At 42.7% G+C, this 22,461-nt stretch overlaps 1 protein-coding gene across 3 annotated transcripts; it reads right to left on the bottom strand.

Moving 5' to 3' along the window:
* Positions 1-2,000: 2,000 nt before the first annotated feature.
* Positions 2,001-22,256, bottom strand: prrx1b (paired related homeobox 1b). Of its 3 annotated transcripts, none has more exons than XM_035177531.2 (5): positions 22,106-22,256; positions 9,262-9,437; positions 6,728-6,909; positions 3,906-3,971; positions 2,001-2,840 (listed from the first exon to the last, which is right to left on the bottom strand). In XM_035177531.2, exons 1-5 carry the CDS (start codon positions 22,203-22,205, stop codon positions 2,708-2,710), a joined length of 657 nt encoding a protein of 218 aa, XP_035033422.1. In that variant the 5' UTR covers positions 22,206-22,256; the 3' UTR covers positions 2,001-2,707. The 3 variants fall into 3 exon arrangements, with proteins under 3 accessions (XP_035033422.1, XP_035033419.1, XP_035033421.1); XM_035177528.2 differs by lacking the exon at positions 22,106-22,256 and adding an exon at positions 15,030-15,729; XM_035177530.2 differs by lacking the exon at positions 22,106-22,256 and adding an exon at positions 15,030-15,727 and having other exon boundaries at positions 2,729-2,892.
* Positions 22,257-22,461: the final 205 nt, after the last annotated feature.

The following is a 22,461-nucleotide window of genomic DNA, read 5'->3' as shown; positions in this document are numbered from 1 at the left end:
TACAACCCAGCAGAGAGAGAGTCGTGCATCTGTGTTTAGGAAAAGTGTGTAATAATAGTGACTTAATCACACAAACAGTGCAACCTCTCCGTCAACTTGACTCTGCGTGGAAACTCCACATCGCGGGACATTCTTCTGGTTGTTCACCCAAACCACACACTGTTAACAGCTGTGCAGTATTTCACTCAGAGGTTTCTCTTCTCGTCTCTTCTCTTTTTTCTGCTCTCGCTGCCGAGCTCTTTTCCAAAACCACTCATTAATAAAGTATTTGTGATCATGTGGCACTGACAGCGGGACAAAGATCACTGCAGGCGGAGAGGGAGGGCCGAGAAAGCAAAGGGATGGGGGACAAAAGTCAAGAGAGGAGAAGAAAAAACACAAAGAGAAAAAGGGGATGAAAGAGGAAGAAAAAAGGGTTTGGATGTTTTAGAGGAGAAGGGTGAAGAAACGCTCTCTTTCCCGCTCGCACTCGGCTCTCAGACTCCCCGCCCCTCCCTCGCTCTCACTGTCTCCTCTGTAATGAGCTCCAGATGTGCTGCTGAGGGTGGGGTGGGTGGGTGAGGGGGAGGAGGGAGTGGTGGTGGTGGTGGGGGGGCTTGCCTTGTATGTCATGTGCTCAGGCGAGGAGAGACGCTGTCCGAGGGACGCTGTCAGGCCTGATGGAGTGGCTGGCCGCGGCCTGGGGGCGAGGGTGGGGAGGGAGGGTGAGGTGGGGGTCAAAAAGATCTCCACATCTGGAATCACTTCAGGTCAGCCCAGGGCCCGGCCATGAAAGGTGAGAGGGGCGCCTGGCAGGGGAGAGGGGGGACAGGAGTCTGACACTGGACATACCACAGAGCGAAACCAGCACAACACAGGAACCAGAGGAACGAGGAAGAGTCACAGCGAGAAGCTTCAGAGAAACTGTTAAACATCTCACGTTGAAAAGAATCAAACCCAAAACCATCCGGAGCAGACTCAACGAAGGGAAGACAACCTGAGCGGAGCGTTGACATATTTCTAACAGAAAAATTACTCAAGACTCAAAAACTGATTTTCAAAGCCGTTTCCAAAGATTCTGGGAAAAACAGATATCCACGCTCGTCGCATCTAAAATATGAATCTGCACAAAGTCGAGAAGTAAAAATGACGAAAAGGCTCAAAAATCTAAAGCAGCACTGAAGTAAAATAAAACTAATGAGGAGGAAGTGAAACTGTGGACAACTGATGACGGGAGACGCCGGAGGAAGTCGAGAGCCGCAGATCGTGGAGATAAAAGTTTCCTGAAATAATTTGAATTTAGAAAATGTTTTTCATGCCGAGTTCAGCAGAAGAATAAGATTGAGTCAAAGTTTTACAGTGTAAATCCTCTTCGCCATCATCAGAGTAAATGAAACGTTTCATGAAACAGATTCCCGTTCTCCTCGTGTGTCTGTTGTGATGGATGCTCCTCTGCAGCGGTGACATCACTTATCGAGACTCGACAACACGACCACATCGGCTGCAGTTTCATACGAGAACCCTTTTACGGCCCTTGTGCGCCGAGCGAGGACGACTGTCGACATGTGTTTGTTGACGGTAAAGGTTACGAGGGGCCAAGGAGAAGAAACACCTTGTCTGACAGCCGCGCGGCTCAACGAGGCCCCGGGGCCCTCCATATTAAGGAGAGGATTTCCCTGCTCATAAATATCCGGTTTTTAAGATGGAAATTTCAGGTTGTGGTAATCAGGAAAAAAGAAAACACACAAAGCAGGAACAGCTTGAGGTTTCTTCTGAAGCAGAATCTGTTCTCGAGTTGTAAATCTCCGGTTTATGGGCCGTGCACGAGGTCCGGGATCATTTTGCTTTCCAAATGGTCTGAACCATAAACATACTTATTTCTTTTAGTTCCTGAAGCAGAGTTTCGGCCTCATCGTATATTTTTCTTATGATTCGTCACAAATCTTCCAGGCGTAAAGATCCAGTCAGAGTTTGTTCGAGGACACAAACTGGGAAAGTAAAAACTCTTTAAACTGAGCGGCTGCACTGCTTGAAATGCATTTTTATTCATATACAAGTTTTTATTCTGTTACAGATAAAGGATATCATAGGAAATGAGGAGAATCTTCTGGTTTTGGTTTCAGAAATACATTAGCTTCTCCTTTATATTGGGCTATTATATGAAAATGTTTGATTGTCAGTGGTATAACATGGAAAGAAATGTGAAAAAACAACTATTTAAAAAAGTTTGCATAAATGTCAGAAAGTTCTTGTCGCTTTGTTGTTGATTTAAAAAAGAAAATGATAAAAGAAGAGTTGTTGATCCCAGTTTGAGTCTTTTTATCTCCACCGCAGACGGACAAAGACAAATCCACGTGGTCCGTCCATGAGTCTCAGGCGATGCAAAGACCTCTGGGTAGAAAAAGAAAAAGATCTCTGGGAAACTCGCCCTCCGTCTCAGTCACAATCACAAAAGTAAAACTACGCAGATATTCAGCTACAACTTCCAACAAGACGCCTTTTTTACAAAGAGTTCAGTGACGCTCGGGATGAGAAACAAGGCGACGATGGGACAGAATCCCGACACCGCGTGGTGTCCTTCATTTTTAAGTGGAGTAGAACGCCATCGAAGTGGCTCCATCAGAGAGGAGAGGAGGCTTCGCCGTCCAGGTCACGTGAGATGATGCTCATCCCGGAGACGGCGTCCGACCGCGGGGGTCCCGCGTCCCCTCGCCTCCCCCTCCTCCTCTCAGTTGACCGTGGGCACCTGGTTCAAGCTGTATTCCTTGGCTTTGAGCCGCAGGTTGGCGATGCTGTTGGCCATGTTCATTCCCTGGGACGTGTTGGTGTTGGAGCAGGTGGGCGGGTAGGTGGCCATGGTGCTGAGAGACGAGAGGAAAAGAGGCGAGAAGGTTACGTCACCTGAAGCTGAGGCTGAGGAAAGAAGAGAAGGAGCCTTGAGATTCAAACTACATCGGACAAAACACACAAAGAAACTTCAACAGGGTTTTTGCATTTCAACTCATCAGAACATGAACGATTAGAGAATCAGGTTCGTTTTAACTTCAGTTTGTAACAAACAGTTAAATTGTTTTTAATTCACAAACCTGGAGAAAACTTTTCTTTTCTTTGAATCTTCTTTAGAAATTAAATTCCACTTTAAAATCATTAAGTCAAATCAAATAATTATTATCTTCATGCGTCTTTTGTCCTAATTGTTTAATCTCTTTTTACTCAATTCAGTTATTTCTGTGTAAATTAATAATTTACTTGTTTAAGTTTGAAACTAAATCAATCACACATTTGTGCAGATTATTTGGTAGATGAGGGGAAGATGTATATTTTTCTCCTCTTTATTTGATCCTCAGGCGGCTCCTGCACATTAATCATTTCTTTGTTATTTTCACATGACGACGTTGTCAAGATAAAAAACAAAATTTTGTCATTGAAAGAAGAATTTAGAAAAACTTTCCGTTTCCTTATCATTGTGTGAAGATTCATCAAATGGTTTTAAAACGTCGACACAACACGACCAATCAGAGAAGATGCTCACTGACAGATTCTATATCTCAAACATATTTTAAGCTTCGTCATCTGCTGGTTAACGGCAGAAAAAACACTTGTTTATAAAAAGATTCTCAGTGGTTCAGGTCGAGGTTTCACTAGAGGAGCTGAGTCCAGCGCTAACTGGACGTGTTTGTCTCTTGTCTCTTGTTTACAGGTCTCTTCAGGACGAGAGGTGAAAAGTCCAGAGATGCAAAAACACTGTTAAAGTCATTAAGAGACAAACACAATAAAAAAATAAATAAACTCTATTTAAGTAAAAATGAACAAATGAAGTCAGACTAAATATGATCAGAAAACATTTGTAAATCAGAGTTTTGAGAACATGAACTTTCTTTACAGACAACAGGAGGAGAAGCAGAAGTAGTAAAGTGAAAGCGTACTTGTTCTCTGAGGGCATCATTTTCTGTGGTACTCGTACTGGCCCCCCCTCCGGCATTGGATACCAGCTTTAGGATAATATACACAAGCGTTAGCAGCACATAGCAGGATTCACACAACAGAGTCCCCTCGCCGCCCCGCGTCCCGCCCAGCAGCCCAACTGTGCGTCGAGGGTTGGACATTTTCCACCGAGTCTCGTGACGGAGGATTACTGTAAATCACAATGTAACCAGAGTCACAAGAACTGTTGCCCAGCAGAGCGCCGTCTCTGTGCAGCGTTCATTATCTGGTGTAGTGTAGCAGCGAGGGGTCACGGGGTCGACGCTGGATTTAATACGGTTTGTTTTCACATTATCACCTCGACAGAGGGGTCACGGGATCCGTCCACGCTCACAGAGGAGAGCGCCGCGAGAGGCGGCGGCGGAAAGGGTGTTTTGATTCAACACAATTAGTGTGAGTGAGGAGAGAGTTCTCTGAAGTGAAGAAAAGGGTCAGAGGGACGAGTCCAGCTCGGAGACACAGACGGAAAAGGACAGAAGACACTTGTGATCGTATCTGGGACTTCAGTGTTTTACAGCTGCTTCGGGACATTAGAGCTCAAATATGAAGCAGCTGAACAGTGACTGATGCTTTATGGACGTAAAGCATCATCGCATTTAAAAATGTCTAATATTGTCTCTTTGACTCTGAATAGAATTCATTAAAGATTCTACAAAATAATACACTGTGATGGTAAAATCACATTTTATTATAACTGTGACTGAGCTTCACTGTGTTCGAGCGTCAGCAGCATCCACGAGGATTTTATTCAAAACGTCAAACGTGAGAACTTTTAATCAAATTCACGTAACGATTGAAGTTAAACATAAATACTTTGTCACTGAAATTCTGCAAATCATAAAACACAGAAGACTGAAGGTGTCATTCAGTGTTTTGCTTGTTGTATTAAAGTTTGAGTTTAAACCTAATAGAACAAAAATCATGCAATAAAAAACAGTTTCATTAGAATCACGTTTGTCTGATATGAGAATTAATGTCACTTAAACAGAAATTAAATCTGACATTTTGATAATAAAATAAAGACAATGGAGTTCTTTAGTCTCCTTGTTATGCTCGATGGTGAACATGAGAGGTTCAGTCTGTCTCTGTGATTAAATGAGGAACGTGCAGCATCTTGTTAAGTTAAACTTCAGTTTAAGTTTCATAAATAATAAAATCCTTGATGTTTTGTCTCATCAGCTCCACGTGGTCGTCAGCATCAGGACTTTGAGACGTGTGAGAATCTAATGAAGACAGAGGAAAGTGTCTCTTCAGAGTCGGCTGGGACGATTCAGCTCCACGAGACAAACTGGGATTTGTGAATATGAGCTGGACAAATAAAGTTTAATTGATTGATTCAAACAGAGAAACTCCAGAGCATTGATTTTATTAGATGGATTTTTCCTAAAGGATTTTTTTTTTTCTTGAAATATTTATAACTTTTCTCTAATTAAATCACAACTTTATTCTCATATTTGGACCTTAATCAATTTTTATTTCTTCAAAACGGCCCAAATACTCTGAAAACACTTATTGTATCTTTACTTAACACATTTTGTTTGATTTTAAAAATTCTAAATTTATAAAAGAAATACTTCTCATATTAAATATTTGAAGAGAATGAGATTATTCACAGCTACGAGTCACAGGTCCGTTTGTCTTCAAGCAGCAAAGTGACGAGTGACCGTCAGTGGAATAAAGAAGGAAACATTAGAAATAAAGGTTCTGATGAAGAACCCGACTTTCAGCTCGTGAACTTCTGTGTTTGAGTGGAAACTGAAGCAGCTTCAGAGTTAAAAAGTCAGACAGAGAGTGAATAGAACAGATTGAACAGATTTCAAAGGATCAGTCGACATCGTCTACATTTTTCTTATTATCAACAAATCTCCTGAAAAGACTGAAGCCAGTGACGTGTGGTCACTTCCTGTCTGTGGCGCTCACTTCCTGTCTGCGGCGCTCACCACTGGTTCCTCATGACATCATGAATCTTTAAAAACACGTCACAAAGGTGCGGTCGTTGTGGAGTTGAAGGGGACAGAGTGTGTGTGTGTGTGTGTGTGTGTGTGTGTGTGTGTGTGTGTGTGTGTGTGTGTGTGTGTGTGTGTGTGTGTGTGTGTGTGTGTGTGTGTGTGTGTGTCATAAACTACAGTGTGAACATGTGTGTGTGTCTCTGGTGTGTTTTACTCGTCGTTCCCTGTGAGTTTTCAGATTTGTTGATAATAAAGAAAACAGAAAGCACCAGCCTCTTCCTCTCGTGCTCTCACACGTTCGGGGCGTGTAAATAAAGGTGGAGTGAGACGCCGCGCGGCACAGATGGTCGAACGACCTGCGGCTCATGACCGAGGGTCAGTTTGAGTCCAGGTGGATCAGAGGAGATGAAGACGAGCGAGCCAAGAATGAAGAACATGAGCAGGTAGAAGAAGAGGAAATGAAACAATAAGTGTGTGTGTGTGTGTGTGTGTGTGTGTGTGTGTGTGTGTGTGTGTGTGTGTGTGTGTGTTCACATGCAGTTATGTGGTATCAGCTTGTGTTTTTTGAACCGAAGACACATGAGAATCAGTTTTTCTTTCTTTCTCCTTCTAGTATTTTCTGATCTTTCTGTAATTTATTTACTTTCCTCAGTTTTCTTCTATCCTTTGTTTCTTTACTCCTTTTCTATCTATCTCTCTCTCTCTCTATCTATCTCTCTTTCTATCTCTCTCTCTCTATCCATCTATCTTCATGGTGCAGTTCAGTGTGTTAATGGAAACGTCAGGTAGCTGGGTGATGTGAGTGTGGACTCTACCTGTAGGGGGCGGCGCTGCCCCAGGACAGGTAGTCGTTTGGGCGTGGCGCAGGGCGTGGTACGATCGGCTGCTCCACCGCCGTCACGTCCCCGGAGTAAGACTTGAGGAGCGAGGCGTTCTTGCTGGCCAGCATGGCGCGCTCATTCCTGCGGAACTTAGCTCTCCTGTTCTGGAACCAGACCTGGAACCAGAGAGAAGAAACAACGTGAACAACGTCTCGACGCAGACACGTTTAAAATCACTTTAACCTCGTCAGGCGATGTTTAAAGTCTGATCCTGTTGTTTCCTCTTTGTCTCTATTGTGTTTGTCGTTAGTGACGTCATAGAGAGAACATGAACGCATCACATGACATGATAGAAAACACTGACACCAGTTCTGTTCTTAAAGTGGAGGTCGTTAAGCGTTGGAAGGTTTGTCGTTGTTTCACTGACACGACATGAGCGGAGCTACAGAGGTCGTAAAATTCATTTAAAAAGAAATCAAACAGACCAGAAGTTTTTCTGTTTTTTCTTCCAGATGATTCTCTGCCATCTCTCGCTTCTTTAAAACATCACTCCTCCCTCTCTCCTTCCTCTGGGGGGGGGGGTGCTAATGTTGTTCCTCAGTGTGGTGAAATCAAATCCATTATTAGACGCTGCGAGCGCTCGGAGGGGCTCGCTGTCCGCTGACGCACGCCCTCAGGAATGGACCCAAAGTCTCTTTTATCAAAGGATTTCTGCATCGCTCTCTGCTTCACATTAATCACAGATGTGCTGCTTCTCTCCCTCCATCATCACTGTTTCCTCTCCCCCCCCTCACGCTGCCCACGGAACACATACTTTCACTGCGCTGATTAAAGAGACGCCAGAGAAACTGAAAAGACGTTATAGATTCACATCGATCTGCAGGAAATGTTCCCAGTTGTCTTTTATTTGTGTCGTTGTTGAAAACCAGCGACTCAGACCTTGTGTTGTCAAGTCGAACTTTCTAGTTTCACAGTTTATCTCAGAGTTTCATCCTATTGTTACAGTTTAAAGGTCATAAACACAACATGCTCTGCCACTAGATGGCGCACTGGATTTGTGAAGCCCAGACGGTGAATAAAGATGGACGACGCGTCTCCACTTCCTCCACAAATGAAGCCAAAAATATCACAGACACCAACAGACGCGGCCATCTTGTGCATTTGGAGCCAGAGTCTGTGCAGCAGTGATCGGGGGGGAACAGGCTCTAAACCAATCAGGAGTCAGTCTCAGCTGTCAATCATGATGTCGCCGCCCGTTTTAAAATCAGGAAATAACTCATTAAACCAAACTGATCGGAAACAGTTGAACCAACATCAGTGAGATAAGAACGAGCTGAAGTGACAGAGACATCTTTAACTTTGATCTGTGGAGACCAATGAAATCGTCCTGTAGACACAACCAGCAGCTCAGCGTGCGTTGTCATGGGAACTGGAATCACGAAGCATCATCATGTGAGCGTCTGAGACACGTAACTCACTAAATGAGTTTAAACTCATCAAACTGCAGCTCAGCGAGTCTCTTCTGCTCAACATGGCTGCCATCGTTCGTGCAGTGTTTAAAACACAGGTCGAGACTCACGTGCACTAACATGAGCACACGAGCGTCTCCGCTCAGCATCAGTCTCTCATCTTTGTGTTGGAGAAGTGATGAACCTGTAGTTCAGTGAGAAGTTACTGAAGTCTGCTGCTCCTCAGAGGCGATGGAAACATTTCTGTTGTTGTTTTCACTGTTTGCAACTTGTTGAGCTCTCTCGTACATATATAACTTAACGACTAAAATGTCATATGACCTTTAATAGTGAAATTATTGTGTGTGTGTGTGTGTGTGTGTGTGTGTGTGTGTGTGTGTGTGTGTGTGTGTGTGTGTGTGTGTGTGTGTGTGTGTGTGTGTGTGTGTTCACACGGTGTGTATCAGCGATCTGCAAACCGCTGAGGAAATGAGACGTCATTACGTCCACTTTTCTGATCAGATCCAATCACGTCCTCTGGGGACCAGCTGCTCACAGGCTGTGGTCCCGAGCTGCTGTGAGTCAGATGGAGTCTGATGGAGTCTGATGGAGTCAGAGCGGAGTCAGAGCGGAGTCGTCCACTTCTTATCAGACGCTGCGTTAATATGAAACCTCAACGTGGTGACTGATAACTGCTGCTGCACTCAGGAGGAACAGTGAGTGGACGAGGTCAGAGGAAACCAGGAGGATGTGAAGGAGACGTCTCCACTGATATCTGACCTGAGGCCTGATGTGTAGGAGTGGGTGGGATTTGACGCAAATAAATAATATAATAATAATAATAACATAATAAATGTGTATCTAGTGAATTTAAATGTGATTGGATGAGGAGACAGGATCCATTAATATCCCACCAGGTACAAAGCCTTTCTTCTGTGCTGCACGTTTAACGTCCTCAGGTCTCCTCCTGCTACGTAACCATGGTGACCGTTCAATCTGAGTATTACTTCCTGTTTGATCAACTGTTGAATGTGATCAAATCCCTGCAGCTGAGGGTCTGAGGGAGGTCACCGCTCCTACCTGGACTCTGGCCTCGGTGAGGTTGACCCGGCGGGCGAGGTCCTCCCTGACGAAGGCGTCGGGGTAGTGTGTCCTCTCGAACACTCGCTCCAGAGCCTGCAGCTGGCTGCTGTTGAAGGTGGTCCTGTTCCTGCGCTGCTTCCTCTTCTTCTTCTCCTCCGTGTTCATCTGTTCATCTGCAGAGGAAGAGGAGATCAAGTTAAACCTTCATGCGGGTGAAGCAAAGTGCAGCTCTGCCCACAGGTGCTTTGGTTTTTAGCTTCAGATGTTATTTTCTTTGCTGGAGGGAAACAAATGAAGAAGTAAGAAGTTTAAAGCTCCGTGTCGGAACACATCAGAGTTTAATAACAGACAGAGACTTGTCCTGCTGCTTCAGGCTGAAGAGCCTCCTCACATTCACCTTTCAACACACTGATGTTCATCCCGGTAACGGAATCATGACGAGGACCACGTTTCATTTTCATGTGAATCATTTGATTTGTACTTTCAAGATTTTAAATCCTGCTCCGGTTCTTTTCCCAAAAAACTAAATAAATCAATGGTCATATTTGAAATATCTCACAGCGACAAGTTCAAGTTTTAAAATACTTGAGAACGTTACATGACTTCTTTCTCCCATGGGAGACGGGGGCCGAGGAACAAGGACCAACCTACAGTCGCCATTTTACTTTTCATCTGTGAGAACAGACGAAACCGTTTCTCCCTCAGTAAAACATCGAGTTTCTCCGTCAAACCTCCGGAGCTGAGACTCGCAAAGTCAGAGAAGCTTTGACGTGAAAATGCATCCAAATATCTGAAGTTTTTCACAGACGTTTCCAACCTGACGGAGCTCTGTCCTCCTCCTCCTCTCTCTCTGTTCTCATGATTCCTCTCTCGACCACACTATCAATTAAAGGCAGAAATAACAAAGAAGTACAGAAACACGTCCCGTCTTAAAGGGACAGTCCTCCCACGTAAAAGAGTTGGACACTTTGAGGTTGGAATAAAAGGGTTTTTACATTAATTCATTCGTGGCATCGCTCTTCAAAAAAATTAATTATTCTCCATCACAGAGAGAAAAACATACTTATTGTTATTGATTATTATAAATTCATCAGAAACCGAACTCAGCTCAGAAACACACAAACATGGACGTTTACACATTTACTTTGTAGTTCGAGTGAAACATGAGGGATCTTCAGCAAAGACAAATCACTTGTTCCCTGATCTACCACCTCCATAACACACAAACACACAAACAGCCTCAATAACACACAAACAGACACACAACAAACACACAAACAGCCTCAATAACAAACAGCTTCACTAATAAACAAACACACAAGTGAGCAAACAAACAAAAGCTCTTCAGCAAAAAGACGATATAAAATTAAATCTGCTGTGAAACACCCTCCAGATCAGTGTGTCTGTGGGTGTGTGTGTGTGTGTGTGTGTGTCTGTGGGTGTGTGTCTGTGAGTGTGTCTGTGAGTGTGTCTGTGGGGTGTGTGTGTGTGTGAGTGTGTGAGAGTGTGAGTTGGAGCCTTGTGGCAACAACGAAACCACAAAATAACACTTTCACAGAGGAGTGAGAAAAGAAAACAGAATGTGCTCATCCATGTTCAGGCCTAACGCACGCATGCGCATGCACACACACAGACACACACACACACACACACAGACACACACACACACAACGCACACAGACACACACACACAGGCCCACAGTACATTCACACTCGTCTTTTGAGTATTTACACTTTAAGGAGATGTTATTCATATTTTCACGTCTACAGATTCTGGTTTTAAATTCTCTCTGTGTGTGTGTGTGTGTGTGTGTGTGTGTGTGTGTGTGTGTGTGTGTGTGTGTGTGTGTGTGTGTGTGTGTGTTGCTGGTTCTGTTTTGGAAACTTTTGGTTGTTATTTCAACACAACATCTAGAATCATTGTTTCCTGTCTCGTGTTTTTCTTGTTTCTTCTCACTTGGTTTCACTGAGCTTGTTTGTGAAAGACGTTAAATCTCTTATCGTTTTCTGTTGTTGATATTTAGTAAAACTGGAGACAAATTAAATATTTTAACGTCTAATATAAATATATTTACTACTTGGCAGCATCATGTGCTTGTTTTTAATAAGATTTATCATGGAAGTGAAAATGTGCCAGAGTCATTTTCTTATTATATTAAATTATATTTTTACTTTGAGGAGTTTTCTGCAGCTTTCCCTCAAATCTCATGGTTTTCTTCAGCGAATGGAAAATAGATAAATATCCTGAGGACGACGAGAGTCTGAAGCTGAAGAGATTTAAAGTGAATGTGTCTCACTCAGATAATAATTCATTTAAAAATACATCGTATTCGTACGTTTGAAACCCTGAGACATCAGGTCGACTCAGACATGTGACCGGTCACATGTTCATCCTGACGTGAGACGTAAAGCTCGGATTTAAACGTTTAAAGATTTGAATGCTAAACAACCACGACACATTTACTACACACACACACACACACACTGCAGCATCTTCTCCATGAAACAGAGTGTGTGTGTGTGTGTGTGTGTGTCATTGTTGTTTGTTTTGCTGTCAACATGGGGTCTAATGAGACCCCCCCCACACTCCCTCCACAGCCTCAGCCAATCAGGAGGCAGCTGAGAGTCAACAAGTATAAACAGATTGAAAATGAAATGATCGATAGTTTCCATCGTTTTGTCTTTCAAACTAAAATCTGTACTTTTATTACCTTGTGTTTAAAAATGTCTGATTTCACGTATATATGTTTTCATTCGAGGGTTTTTTTACTTTATTCACTATTTTTACAGGAAATTGGTGAAAAGTTTGAATAATTTCACATAATTTGATGAAAAAGAAGAAACGTTTCTCATTATTTAATGAATTTTATTACAGCTGATTAAATCTTTTTTCTGTTATTTTTATTCTTCCCTCAGACCTGATGTTTTCTTTCTATGTTTTCTCTATATTCCTCCTTTATATTTTCATTCTGTCTTTATGCTGTAAATCTTTTTCTATAATTATAATATCTGCCTTTATTGTAATTTGTTATAGAGACACAAACATTAAGTCAGAGGGAACATAATGAAAATCTTATTTAAGACCATTAAAGGTGGAAACAGTTTTCTATCTTTAACCTGAGTGAAGTTTATAAAATATATTAAATTAAATTAAATTAAAAGTCTCGAGTATAAAATAAATCTTTGCTTTTTTAAGACTGTTAAGTTAGTGATGCGTTCAGGTTCAAAGTGATCGGGCGTAAATCTAAGAACTGCTGAGCTTCATAATCTTTTTACCCTTTGACCTTTAATTAAAATTAATCCTTTAACACGTGAACACTTTCACTGAAAAGTGATTTGTTTCTTCTGATTATTTCAGACGAGAATTTTAAATTAAATTTAACTGAAAAAAAAGAAATGTTCAGTTTTTCACGAAACAAAAGCAACAAGTTTTAATTTTTCTTCGTCTTCTCTTTTTGAAAATCTTTAAAATATATTCAGGCTCAAAAGCAGATTTTTGGTTCCTCAGATTTATCTCATGATTGATCTTTTTTTAAAGTGATGATATGAACTATAACTTTCTTGTATTTTATTTAAAGGTTATTCTTCCTCCGGCCGATGTGTTGCTGCTTTATTCCATTTAAATCAGCACATTGAGTTTCTACCTGTTATACAATTTAATATAAAGCCTCTAAAGAAATTAAACATTTTCCTTCTCAAAATTATTTGAGGAAAAGTAGAAAATACGAAAGTAAATCCCCAGAACCTGAAATTCAAAGTGTGGAGTTTTTAAATAAATGATGTTCCTGCTGATGTTTGGTTTACGACACTTTTTAAATTCATTTATTTTACCACACAAATCTCTGAATCTTTTTATTTTCTCAGTTTGAGTCTTGATTTTTTTTTAATTAATCTGCAGTTTCAGTCTTAAACTCAGTTTTTAATTGGAAGATAAAAAAAAGAGCAGAGAAGTTAAACTGCAGCTGAAAACGCAGATTTCCCCTCAAACATTTAACCTCAGACAAAATGTTGATTTCCCACCGAACCCAGAGAAAGACGTGAAATGAAAACCGGGACGCACGTGATGATTCTGCCTGTTTGAGGCTTCACCACAAAAAACTGCAGCAGCAAATACATGTAAAAATATATTTTGGGGAGGAAGAGAGGTATTAAATAAAATACAGTTATTATTATTGTTAAATTACTGTTAAGTTATTTTGATTTATATCACTTTTAGTGGCAGAACATGACAAAATTAAAGTATAGAATTTAAATGTTTCTTTTAACCTTTATTTCTTTAAAATTAAATTGAAACTAATAAACAGTTATTGTTGGAAGTAGAAATTTGACTCTGCAGGTTTCACTCAACACGCTGATCTTCACTTTAATTATATTTAATAAATAAATAGTAAAATTCGAATTAAGTGAATTTCCGAGGTGGACGAAATTAAATCTAAATAAAATCCAAACAGAAATTTAAGTAAATTATATTTTTAAAACCTTCAGAATGTTTTTTTCTTTTTTTCTGCGTGTTCAGGAAGATTTTGATTCAAATCTGTTGGTTGATAATTAAAACTATTCGATCAGAGCCGCTTCTTCAGCCTCATCTTCATCATCTTCATCCTCCTGATGAGACCAACACGTGGATGAAGCCGAGCTCATTAGCAACAATCAGCCAAAGTTAATTAATGTCCAAAGTCATAAGTGCAGAGCAGCGATTATTGATTCTACAAGAATAAAATATAAGTTGATCATTTCTGCTGTTTCATAATAAAATGTCCTTTTATTTCCTCTGGAATCAATGAACATGTATTTGTATGAGTTGGTGGATTTTAGTAAAAATTGATTTAAAATGTTGCTTTAACGTCAATAAATTAAAAATTAAAAATACTGACTGCGTAATTCAGTAAAATCTTGTAATGATGTAATGAAGCTTCTCGTCAACATTTCACAATAAAGGTAAAAATGTTTCTGCTGATTAAAGATTTTCTGCAGATTTGTCCTCGTTAATTGAGACTCGCGCGCTAATGATGACAAACGGCTCGGCTCCGATGTTGTGAAAGAGTTTGACAGGTCGAGAAGAACCGAGAATTAACGACGTGACCCGAACTTCCTGCAGCACATTTCAAAACCAACAATAACACCGGAGTCAGAGGAACCTTTCTGTTCTGTTGGACTTTCTGCTCTTCGTCCAACACGTGACACTTTGACTCGAGTTAAACTCACCCGAGTCTTCACCTGGTTTATTCTACATTCTGCTCTCTTCTGGTAGTTCCCTCTTCTCCGGCGGCTGCTCTGGGATCAGTAGCCGCCTCTGAACTCACCAAACTCGGACTCATTCGCCTCGTTTCCTCGGAGCAACTAAACCCCGTCGCTTTTATTACGATTCATTTCACACGTGAATCACGAAACTAACGCGCACGTGGCGCAGTCGTCGCGTGACTCGCTCTGTGTGTTTTCAGAATAAAACCGCGGCCTTGAATTTAGTATTTTCACAGGTTATAAACCTCGTGGTTATGGAGGATGAGCGGTTTGACGCGCGGGCTCCTTCACTGACCGTCAGCCCCAAAGTGACATCACACTGTTAATGGTTAATTAATGGCTGTTTGGAGAGGGGGGACTAAGTGATTCCTTCTCCCGTGCGCGCGGATCCATCCATGCGCTGCGAGGACGCGTTCAGTGGAACCAGGTGAGAAGATGGAGCTTCATTACGCACAGATCTGATTTACACACATTCATCACTAGATCTGGTCTCACTCCGGTTTCAGCCTCTGTCGGTAACTTACTCTCCTGCTGGGTCGTGTCGCTCCCGCTCGTCAGCCCCGGGGACTCCAGCATACTCCTCCCCGCCTCCCCGACACCCTCGTCGGCCTGGCTGCCCACCATCTCCCCGGCCTCCTCCAGATCCAGCAGGTGGCTGACGGAGAAGTTCTTCTTGGCCTGCAGCGTGTCCAGGTTCGACGTGATCGGACTCTCCAGGCGGTTTGATAGCGTCGCTTGCCTGTCCATCACGTGCGCGTAGCTAGAAGTCATGACGCAAGAGGGGAACTGCGCGAAACGCGGACACAGAAGAAGAACCGAGTAGATCCGTGCGTGCAGAAACGCAGCGCGTCCACAGACCAGACCCGGGTCTTCGTGTTCAAATCCAGACCAGCAGCGGAGCCGAGGCGCAAACAAACTTCTGCAAACTTCTCTCTCCTCGTCTGCGTCTCCAGAACAAAACCAATCAATCCATGGAGCGGAGCGTGGCACCGGCAGCGAGTTCTCCAGGAAACTGCTCCTCTTCCTCCTGCGGGTCCGACACGAGAGGTTCCAGAGGAGGAGAAGAAGAGGAGGAGAAGAGGAAGAGCTGTGTTCCTTCTCTGGTGGATTCACTTCTGAGCAGGACGCGCTGCTGCTGCTGCTGCCGATGATGATGATGATGATGATGATGGTGACCAGATGCGCAAAGCTCCGTGTGCGCGTAAAGTTCGTTCCACCGCAGCTTAGAGGAGAGGAGGCTGGACGTTAGTGCCGCACCTCTCTCTCTCTCTCTCTCTCTCTGTGTGTGTCTCTCTCTCTCTCCCTGCAGAGGGTGGACACACACTCTTACACACTAATAGAAGACCCACAATTACGTGGCGATGCCTTTATACTGTGTCTGACGTTTCACAGGCCCCCATCGCCTGTGCCCCCAAAACCCCCTTCAGGCCCTTAATGAGTGTGTGTGTGTGTGTGTGTGCAACCATCGACTCTGACCACACGTTGGTCCACATGAGACCAAACTGTCAAAGCAACATTCTTTAAAAATGTAAAATGAATTAGTAACTTCATGCAGACTCTGCGTCCGGCCCCCGGGGGCCCCTGTGTTTGTCAGCGTATCTTTTGACATTATCCATGGAAATCGTTTAAAAAGGGTTAAATGAGTCAAACGTCTCCGGCCACAGAGGAGTCACTGGTTTGAAAGGGTTCTGAACCCGTCTGTTTCCTGTGGGGACGCTGGTGCAGCTTCTCCTTCTGAGGTGAAGTGACACAAAGGAAATATCGTACGTGAATTCACTGATGTTTCATTTGCGTTGATGAGTCCGAGCTCAGGTCGTCTGTTTGTTCAAAGTTTATTAAAAGTGAGCGTCCACATCGCAACAGTTTGATGCGGCTCCTCATTGGACCTTTAACGCTGAAGCTGAGTGGGAAGATCATTTAACGTGTGGACTCGCCTGTTTAAAGACGACTGTGCGCTTCACAATGACAAGTGGAGCTGTGGGACGGATTCAGGCAGACATGTTGGAAACAGACTCCAGAGACGAAGGAGTCGCTCTGTACGTTACAAATATATATCGAGCTAATAACGTGTCGCTAACGTCAGATAAACCTCGGTCCTGATCACAGAGCCGAAGGATCCACGGGACTTTCCACCGTCACCAACTGACTGTGGACAATCAGTGTCCTCTGAGCAGAGAGAGAAAGTGAAGTGGTATCACAGTCAGATTAACAGATCAATCTGCTCAGGTTCTTCAAAGGCCTCAGAGGAGAAGGAAAATCCCTCTTTGGACGCCTGTAACAAGTCGTAACTCCCGATGATGGGTCACAACGTTTACTTTGTTTTAACCGACCACAAACCAGAAGTATTTGGAGCCTCACTCGAACCAGAGCAGATTTTCTGGGTCATATTTTTCTTTTTCAACAGTCTGAAAAAAGTTTCCCTGTGAAGTGAAGAGCAGGAAAAGTCTCTGAAAATGAAAGTAAAGTCTTCTTGGTCCTGAGCTGTTGCTGAGCTGGGTTAGGGCGGAGGTGGGGGAGGCGGGGGCTGAAGGAGGGAGTTGGATGGTGGAGGTGATGGGGGGTGACGGGGTGGGGGGGTTCAGGTGTTCAGATGGCAGGAGTCGACTCTGGGCTCCGAGCTGCCATAGTAGACATCCCGTAGCTTCCAGCCCCCTGATCTGGGAAAAGAACACTTGATGCCATCAAAGGGAAGCAGATTGAATCCAGATGTGCTTCTCTCGGTCTTTCCATGTATTTAATGAAGGCGCAGGGATAGAGTCGACTTTTTCATCATTAGTTTTCCCCCAGATTCTCTTTTCCTGCCTACAAGTCCATTCCGGTGCCAGCTCGGGCAAAAAGGAAAAGGCAGAGAGAAAAAACCGGCCTCCCCACGTCTCAGACTCTCAGTCGTCTCCTCCGGAGCCTCGAGTCTTTGTTCAGAGCTCCATGTGAAACTCTGCGTCTCGCTGCTGCAGTTCGTCAGCGGCGAGAGGAAACGTCCAAACTCCTCTCAGAGGAAAACGCCGTCCTGCAGCTAAACGCCCACGTCACCACGATGATGTTAACGCTCGAGTTCATTTAGAAAAATTGGGTTTTGTTTCGGTTGAATAACATCAGGAGGTTTAAATCAGCAGCTTCGGAATCATCCTGAAAAAGATCCGACATCGATGAATTAAATTTTCCGTGAAGTCAAATCTGATTATTATCGAGCACGTTTACAGACAACAGATGTTTGACGGAGAGGACGATCACAAAGAGATAAAAACATGACGGTCGGTGTATGAACGGATAAAAGCCTGAGGATCCACAGTAGAATCAGTTTGAAGTAGAATCATGTGAAAACATGATTTCAGGATCATCTGAGAGAACTTTCAGATCCTGGTTTGAGTTCAGACATGAGGCCCACGTCACTGCCGGCCCCCCCCCCAACCCCCAAACTCTGCCCTCGTCACAACACATCACTGAATAAATGCAACACAACTTTACCAGGAAACAAAATGGAGACAAACAGGATTATTCACGAAGGAGAAGGTCTCTCAGTCGAGCTCAAACCTCCGTCAGGGCCCAACAGCTCCTGGAATCTGTAACACGACTGAAGACTCATAAAACCTGTGGATTCTGAATCCACGTGATCTCAGCTCCACATCGCTGCTAATTATCAGTTTGTGAAACATCTAAATTCACTGGATCCAGATTTTAGTTTGGATCCAAACCAAATCAAACACACTCACAGATACAGTCTCTTAAATGTCTCATTTCCTTTCAACAAGATTCGTGAATTACTTTCTAAGAAATTGGTGAAAACATATTTGAAAAAAGTTCTATCTTGCAATGTTGAAGATATAAAAACATCCTGGAGCATGTAGAAGCTGTTTCCTGCCTCGTGTTCCCTCCTCCCACCACGTTCACTGGAATCTGTTCAGAAGTTTGTGTGACAAACAAACTTCCTCTTAGAAAATGAGTTTCAGGTTCTGCTTGAATTCGATTATTAGACAAGTTGTGTTCAAACAAACAAACTAAGGTTCATTCACGTTTCCTGCAAACTGCAAACAAACTGAATTTAATACAAACTAGTTCAAGCTTTGTCTTTTCAAAATAAAGCTACTTTACGCACACATTAGACACAACAGACGAATCAAAACAGCACGTTGCTGTGAGGCCTGACTCTTCAGATGATTGGATCATTAACGACATGTTGAGCAGTGGGAGGAAACCTCATGGTGTCACTTCCTGTTTAACCTTTAAGTGGCCTTGCGTCCCGCTGCCAACACGCCAGTGTCATTTCTTCAGAGGCAGCGTTTTATTTTCTATCTGTTCCACAAACTGTTTGTATCTGCTGCTTTAATCCAAACCAAGCGGTTCTTAACGTCCCCACATGTCAGCGTTACAGTCGCTGGTCAGGAAGCTTCTGGGCTCAGCTTCCACTTCCTGCACCACATCAATCTTAAGGAGGATTTTTACCCTGGTTCACGTTTAAACTGCACAGATGCAGAATTCACTAAACGGGTCTGAAGAGGAACCGGATCATAAGACTCCAGAGACTCTGCTCGTCGCGTCAGGACTGAAAGTCTGAGCAGGGAAGAGACGTGAACCCATGAGAACCTGCCGACCCTCCAGGTGAAGAGTGAGTTACAGGTGAGAGGATCTCATCACACATGGAGGTTCATCGTTTCACCGAGCGTCAGAACCTTCAGCCAAACGACAGAGCGTCGGCCCTCATCACCTAAAGCTCTGGAATCTCCTCGTCCTTCCAAGTTCACGTCTTCGTCTTCTACGTGTACGTCTTCTTCATCCTGAGATGTTTGTGTTCTTCATGGACTCACTCTGACATGTTCCAGAGTTTTTACCAGGAGGCAGCAGGAGCAGATCCAGAAGATGTCCAGAGACACTGACTCAGACGTTTGTTCTCACAGACAGAACCTGCAGAACTTCAGACTTCAGCTCATGTCTGAAAACAGATTTTTGTCTGGTTGAGTTTGGATAAATATGAATAATCCAAAAGTATAATCCCACATGTTGTTTAATGATGTATTTTGTTTGTGTTTATACGACAGTGCTAGTTATTACTTTATAGATGGAACATGTTGATGCTGTGTTTCCTCCATTAAGGAGGTTTTCACCTGTCTCCGTTTGATTGGCTGATTTCTTACCATCAAACTACAAAGTTATTTCTTCCCTAACCTGGTGGTGCGATGGTTCGTGAGGAAAAGACTTTAAAAAGACAGATCAGATTATCTTGTTCACTTTCTCTCACAATGTTCGAAGACAAATAAATCATTTCCCCCTGTTGTCTTTTAAATTCCCCCGATGGGAACTAGATGATCGTGTGCAGGACTGCTAGTTGTAGATTAAACTGAATGAAAATTAGCTACAGCTTTAAAATGACATTTAAAAGTAAATGCGTGAGTAGAACCTCTCCTGTGATAAATATGAAAACTACAACATGTAAATACTGGGACTGCAGAACATTTGGTTTTGCAGTGACGCGTTCTCGTGATGGATCCGACACGTTTAAATAAAACGCTTCCTCTCGTGTCCTAATGTGTTTTCTTTCTCTGTTGATTCTGTGTTGACTCAGGCTCTTTGTGCACAAACGGCCCCCGGGCTAAAAGTGATGATGATGATGGTCCCGGGCCGCCGCCGCCGCCACCGCCATGCCCGCCGCCGCTGTCCAGTGACCCCTGGTGCTGATTGGAGTAGCGTCTTGGCCCCTGTCCTGTTTTATTTCCCTAATTGGAGGTAAATGGCCTCTTTGTTGACTCTTTACATCCTGTGCAGGGAAACATATGTTACAGACACACGTCCCCCCCCCCACCAGAGCTCTGACTGATTGCAGCGGCTGCACCGGGATTTCTCATCATATGTAGGCTGCCTGTGGGTCTGGACAGCCGAGCCGAGCCGGGCCGGGCCGGGCCGCAGACTCTGAGCTGTCAGCACCGTGTAGTGTTGATACTGAACGTGGCTGCAGGTCATTTATTTTACTGGAACGTACAATACGACTCAAATAGTTTCTCTACATTAAACCTGATAATAAAGCTTATACAAGTTTATATATATTTATATGAATATTTCACAGATGTGTACTCCTGCCATCGTGATGTGGAATATTCGGAAGCAGCTTTTTTGGTTTCATAATTACAGTTCATCTTGTTTTTCTGTTTATCTTTAAATCATGTGTGTTGATGTTAAACTGGTTTTACTGTTACTTTACAATAGAGTTTGATGTGATTACATTTAAAATCATCTTATTTTAAATATATTTAGGAAAATGCCTGTATGTCTAAATATAGTAAATCTGTTATATTTTATAGCTGACAGATATCCCACTAAATGTAAAGGTGTTGTGTTTGTTAAGGTGTTTGGATTTAAATGAAGTGAAACGAGTGTTTCCCATGTTGAAGTAGTGAAGTGGTGTCAGTTTAAACAGAACTGTAAATAAGAGTCTAAATTTCCACAGGAAGACGACAGCCTGGTTATTTTTATATTTTAAATCGTGGCTCCGGCTGCCGAACGCGGTGCATCCGTGTAAACAGCAGTACTTCTGCTCCGCTGAGTAAATGTAGGTTGCATGAAGCATCTTTATGTTTTACGACCGGTTGTGTGTTGCGCTGCTGTTGTGTCTGTTGTTGCTGCACCGTTGTGACTGTAAACGTTCTGTGGTGGTGTTCCACAATCTGCTGCTGATTACAACAACACGCAGACTTTATTTAACAGAGCTCAGGGACCGTGTGAAATTAATTCTCATTATTACAGCACCGCAACCAGGGGCCGTTCAGACGTCACCACAGACTCAGGCTGCTCCGACGTGTTCATCATTCAACGGTTTCATTTAATGTCCTGAAGTCAAACTTTTTATATTGTATTGATCATTTCTTTCTGTTTTTAACTTGAGTTTTTATCATTTATTTTCCCCCTTGAAGTTTGGAAGCCCAAATCCACCAGTGACAGAAAAAGATGAAAACCGAGCTTTCATAACTTAAAACAAAAACAACGCTAAGAAAGGTTAGGAAATAAAAAGTCAACGCAGCATTTTGACTAATTTCAGAATTTTGACTTATTATCTGGTAACTTTGATTTTGTGTTATTTTCTTTCACTTCCACATTCAAACAGAATTTTATTTTCTCAGTTATTCAAGCATCCAAATCTGAAGAGTGTCTTTCAGTGAAAGTGTTTAACTTCCTCTTATTCAAAACTTTATCAAGTTGACAGTGGAGAAATGTATTAACTTGACTGCAACAGTGAAACTTTAAATCATAGTAAAGTTTGATAATGAGATTATATCCAAATTATATTATTATCCTGCAGTTTAATTAATCTGGGGAAAAAGAGAGTGAATGAGCTCTGATATGAAACTCAGTTTTATATAAACACAGATTATATATTTCTCAGTGATGAGTTTAGATCCGAGTTCAGCTGATCAGTGAATCCTCCACATGGACGAGACTTTCAGTAAAACCTGAGTTTTTCCTCTTTGAATCTCGGACTTCTCAGGTTTCAGGGTCTTTCTCGACCTGTCGAGGGACGACAGCGCCACATAAATCACACTTTACTTTATAAAGCGTCCACTCTCTGAAGTCTGGCCCAACACACACACACACACACACACACACACACACTTACCGATGGAAATGTGATTTCCAGTGTAGAGATCCCTGCAGCCTGAAGCTCGGTTGGATGCCTTAATCTCCGCAGCCTGCATCTTCTCATTTTTCTTTGTCATGATCCGGGGCACGTTTCTTTTCTAACACACTCACACACTCACACACTCACACACTCACACACTAACACACTAACACACACACACACACACACTAAACTCCAAACATGGTGACAATCGTCGCTCTTCTTCCCTTTTAATCTGAAAAGAAACGAAACAGATTCTCAGATTCAGTTTGTTCAAGTTCAAGCTGCAATAAATAAGAATTTTTCACATGAACTTAAATTAAAAATAATTTTAGTTGAATTAAATAAATATA

Source organism: Hippoglossus stenolepis, chromosome 14 (assembly GCF_022539355.2).
Source record: "Hippoglossus stenolepis isolate QCI-W04-F060 chromosome 14, HSTE1.2, whole genome shotgun sequence".
Classification (NCBI taxonomy): domain Eukaryota; kingdom Metazoa; phylum Chordata; class Actinopteri; order Pleuronectiformes; family Pleuronectidae; genus Hippoglossus; species Hippoglossus stenolepis.
This window is presented reverse-complemented; position numbering and strand designations above follow the sequence as displayed.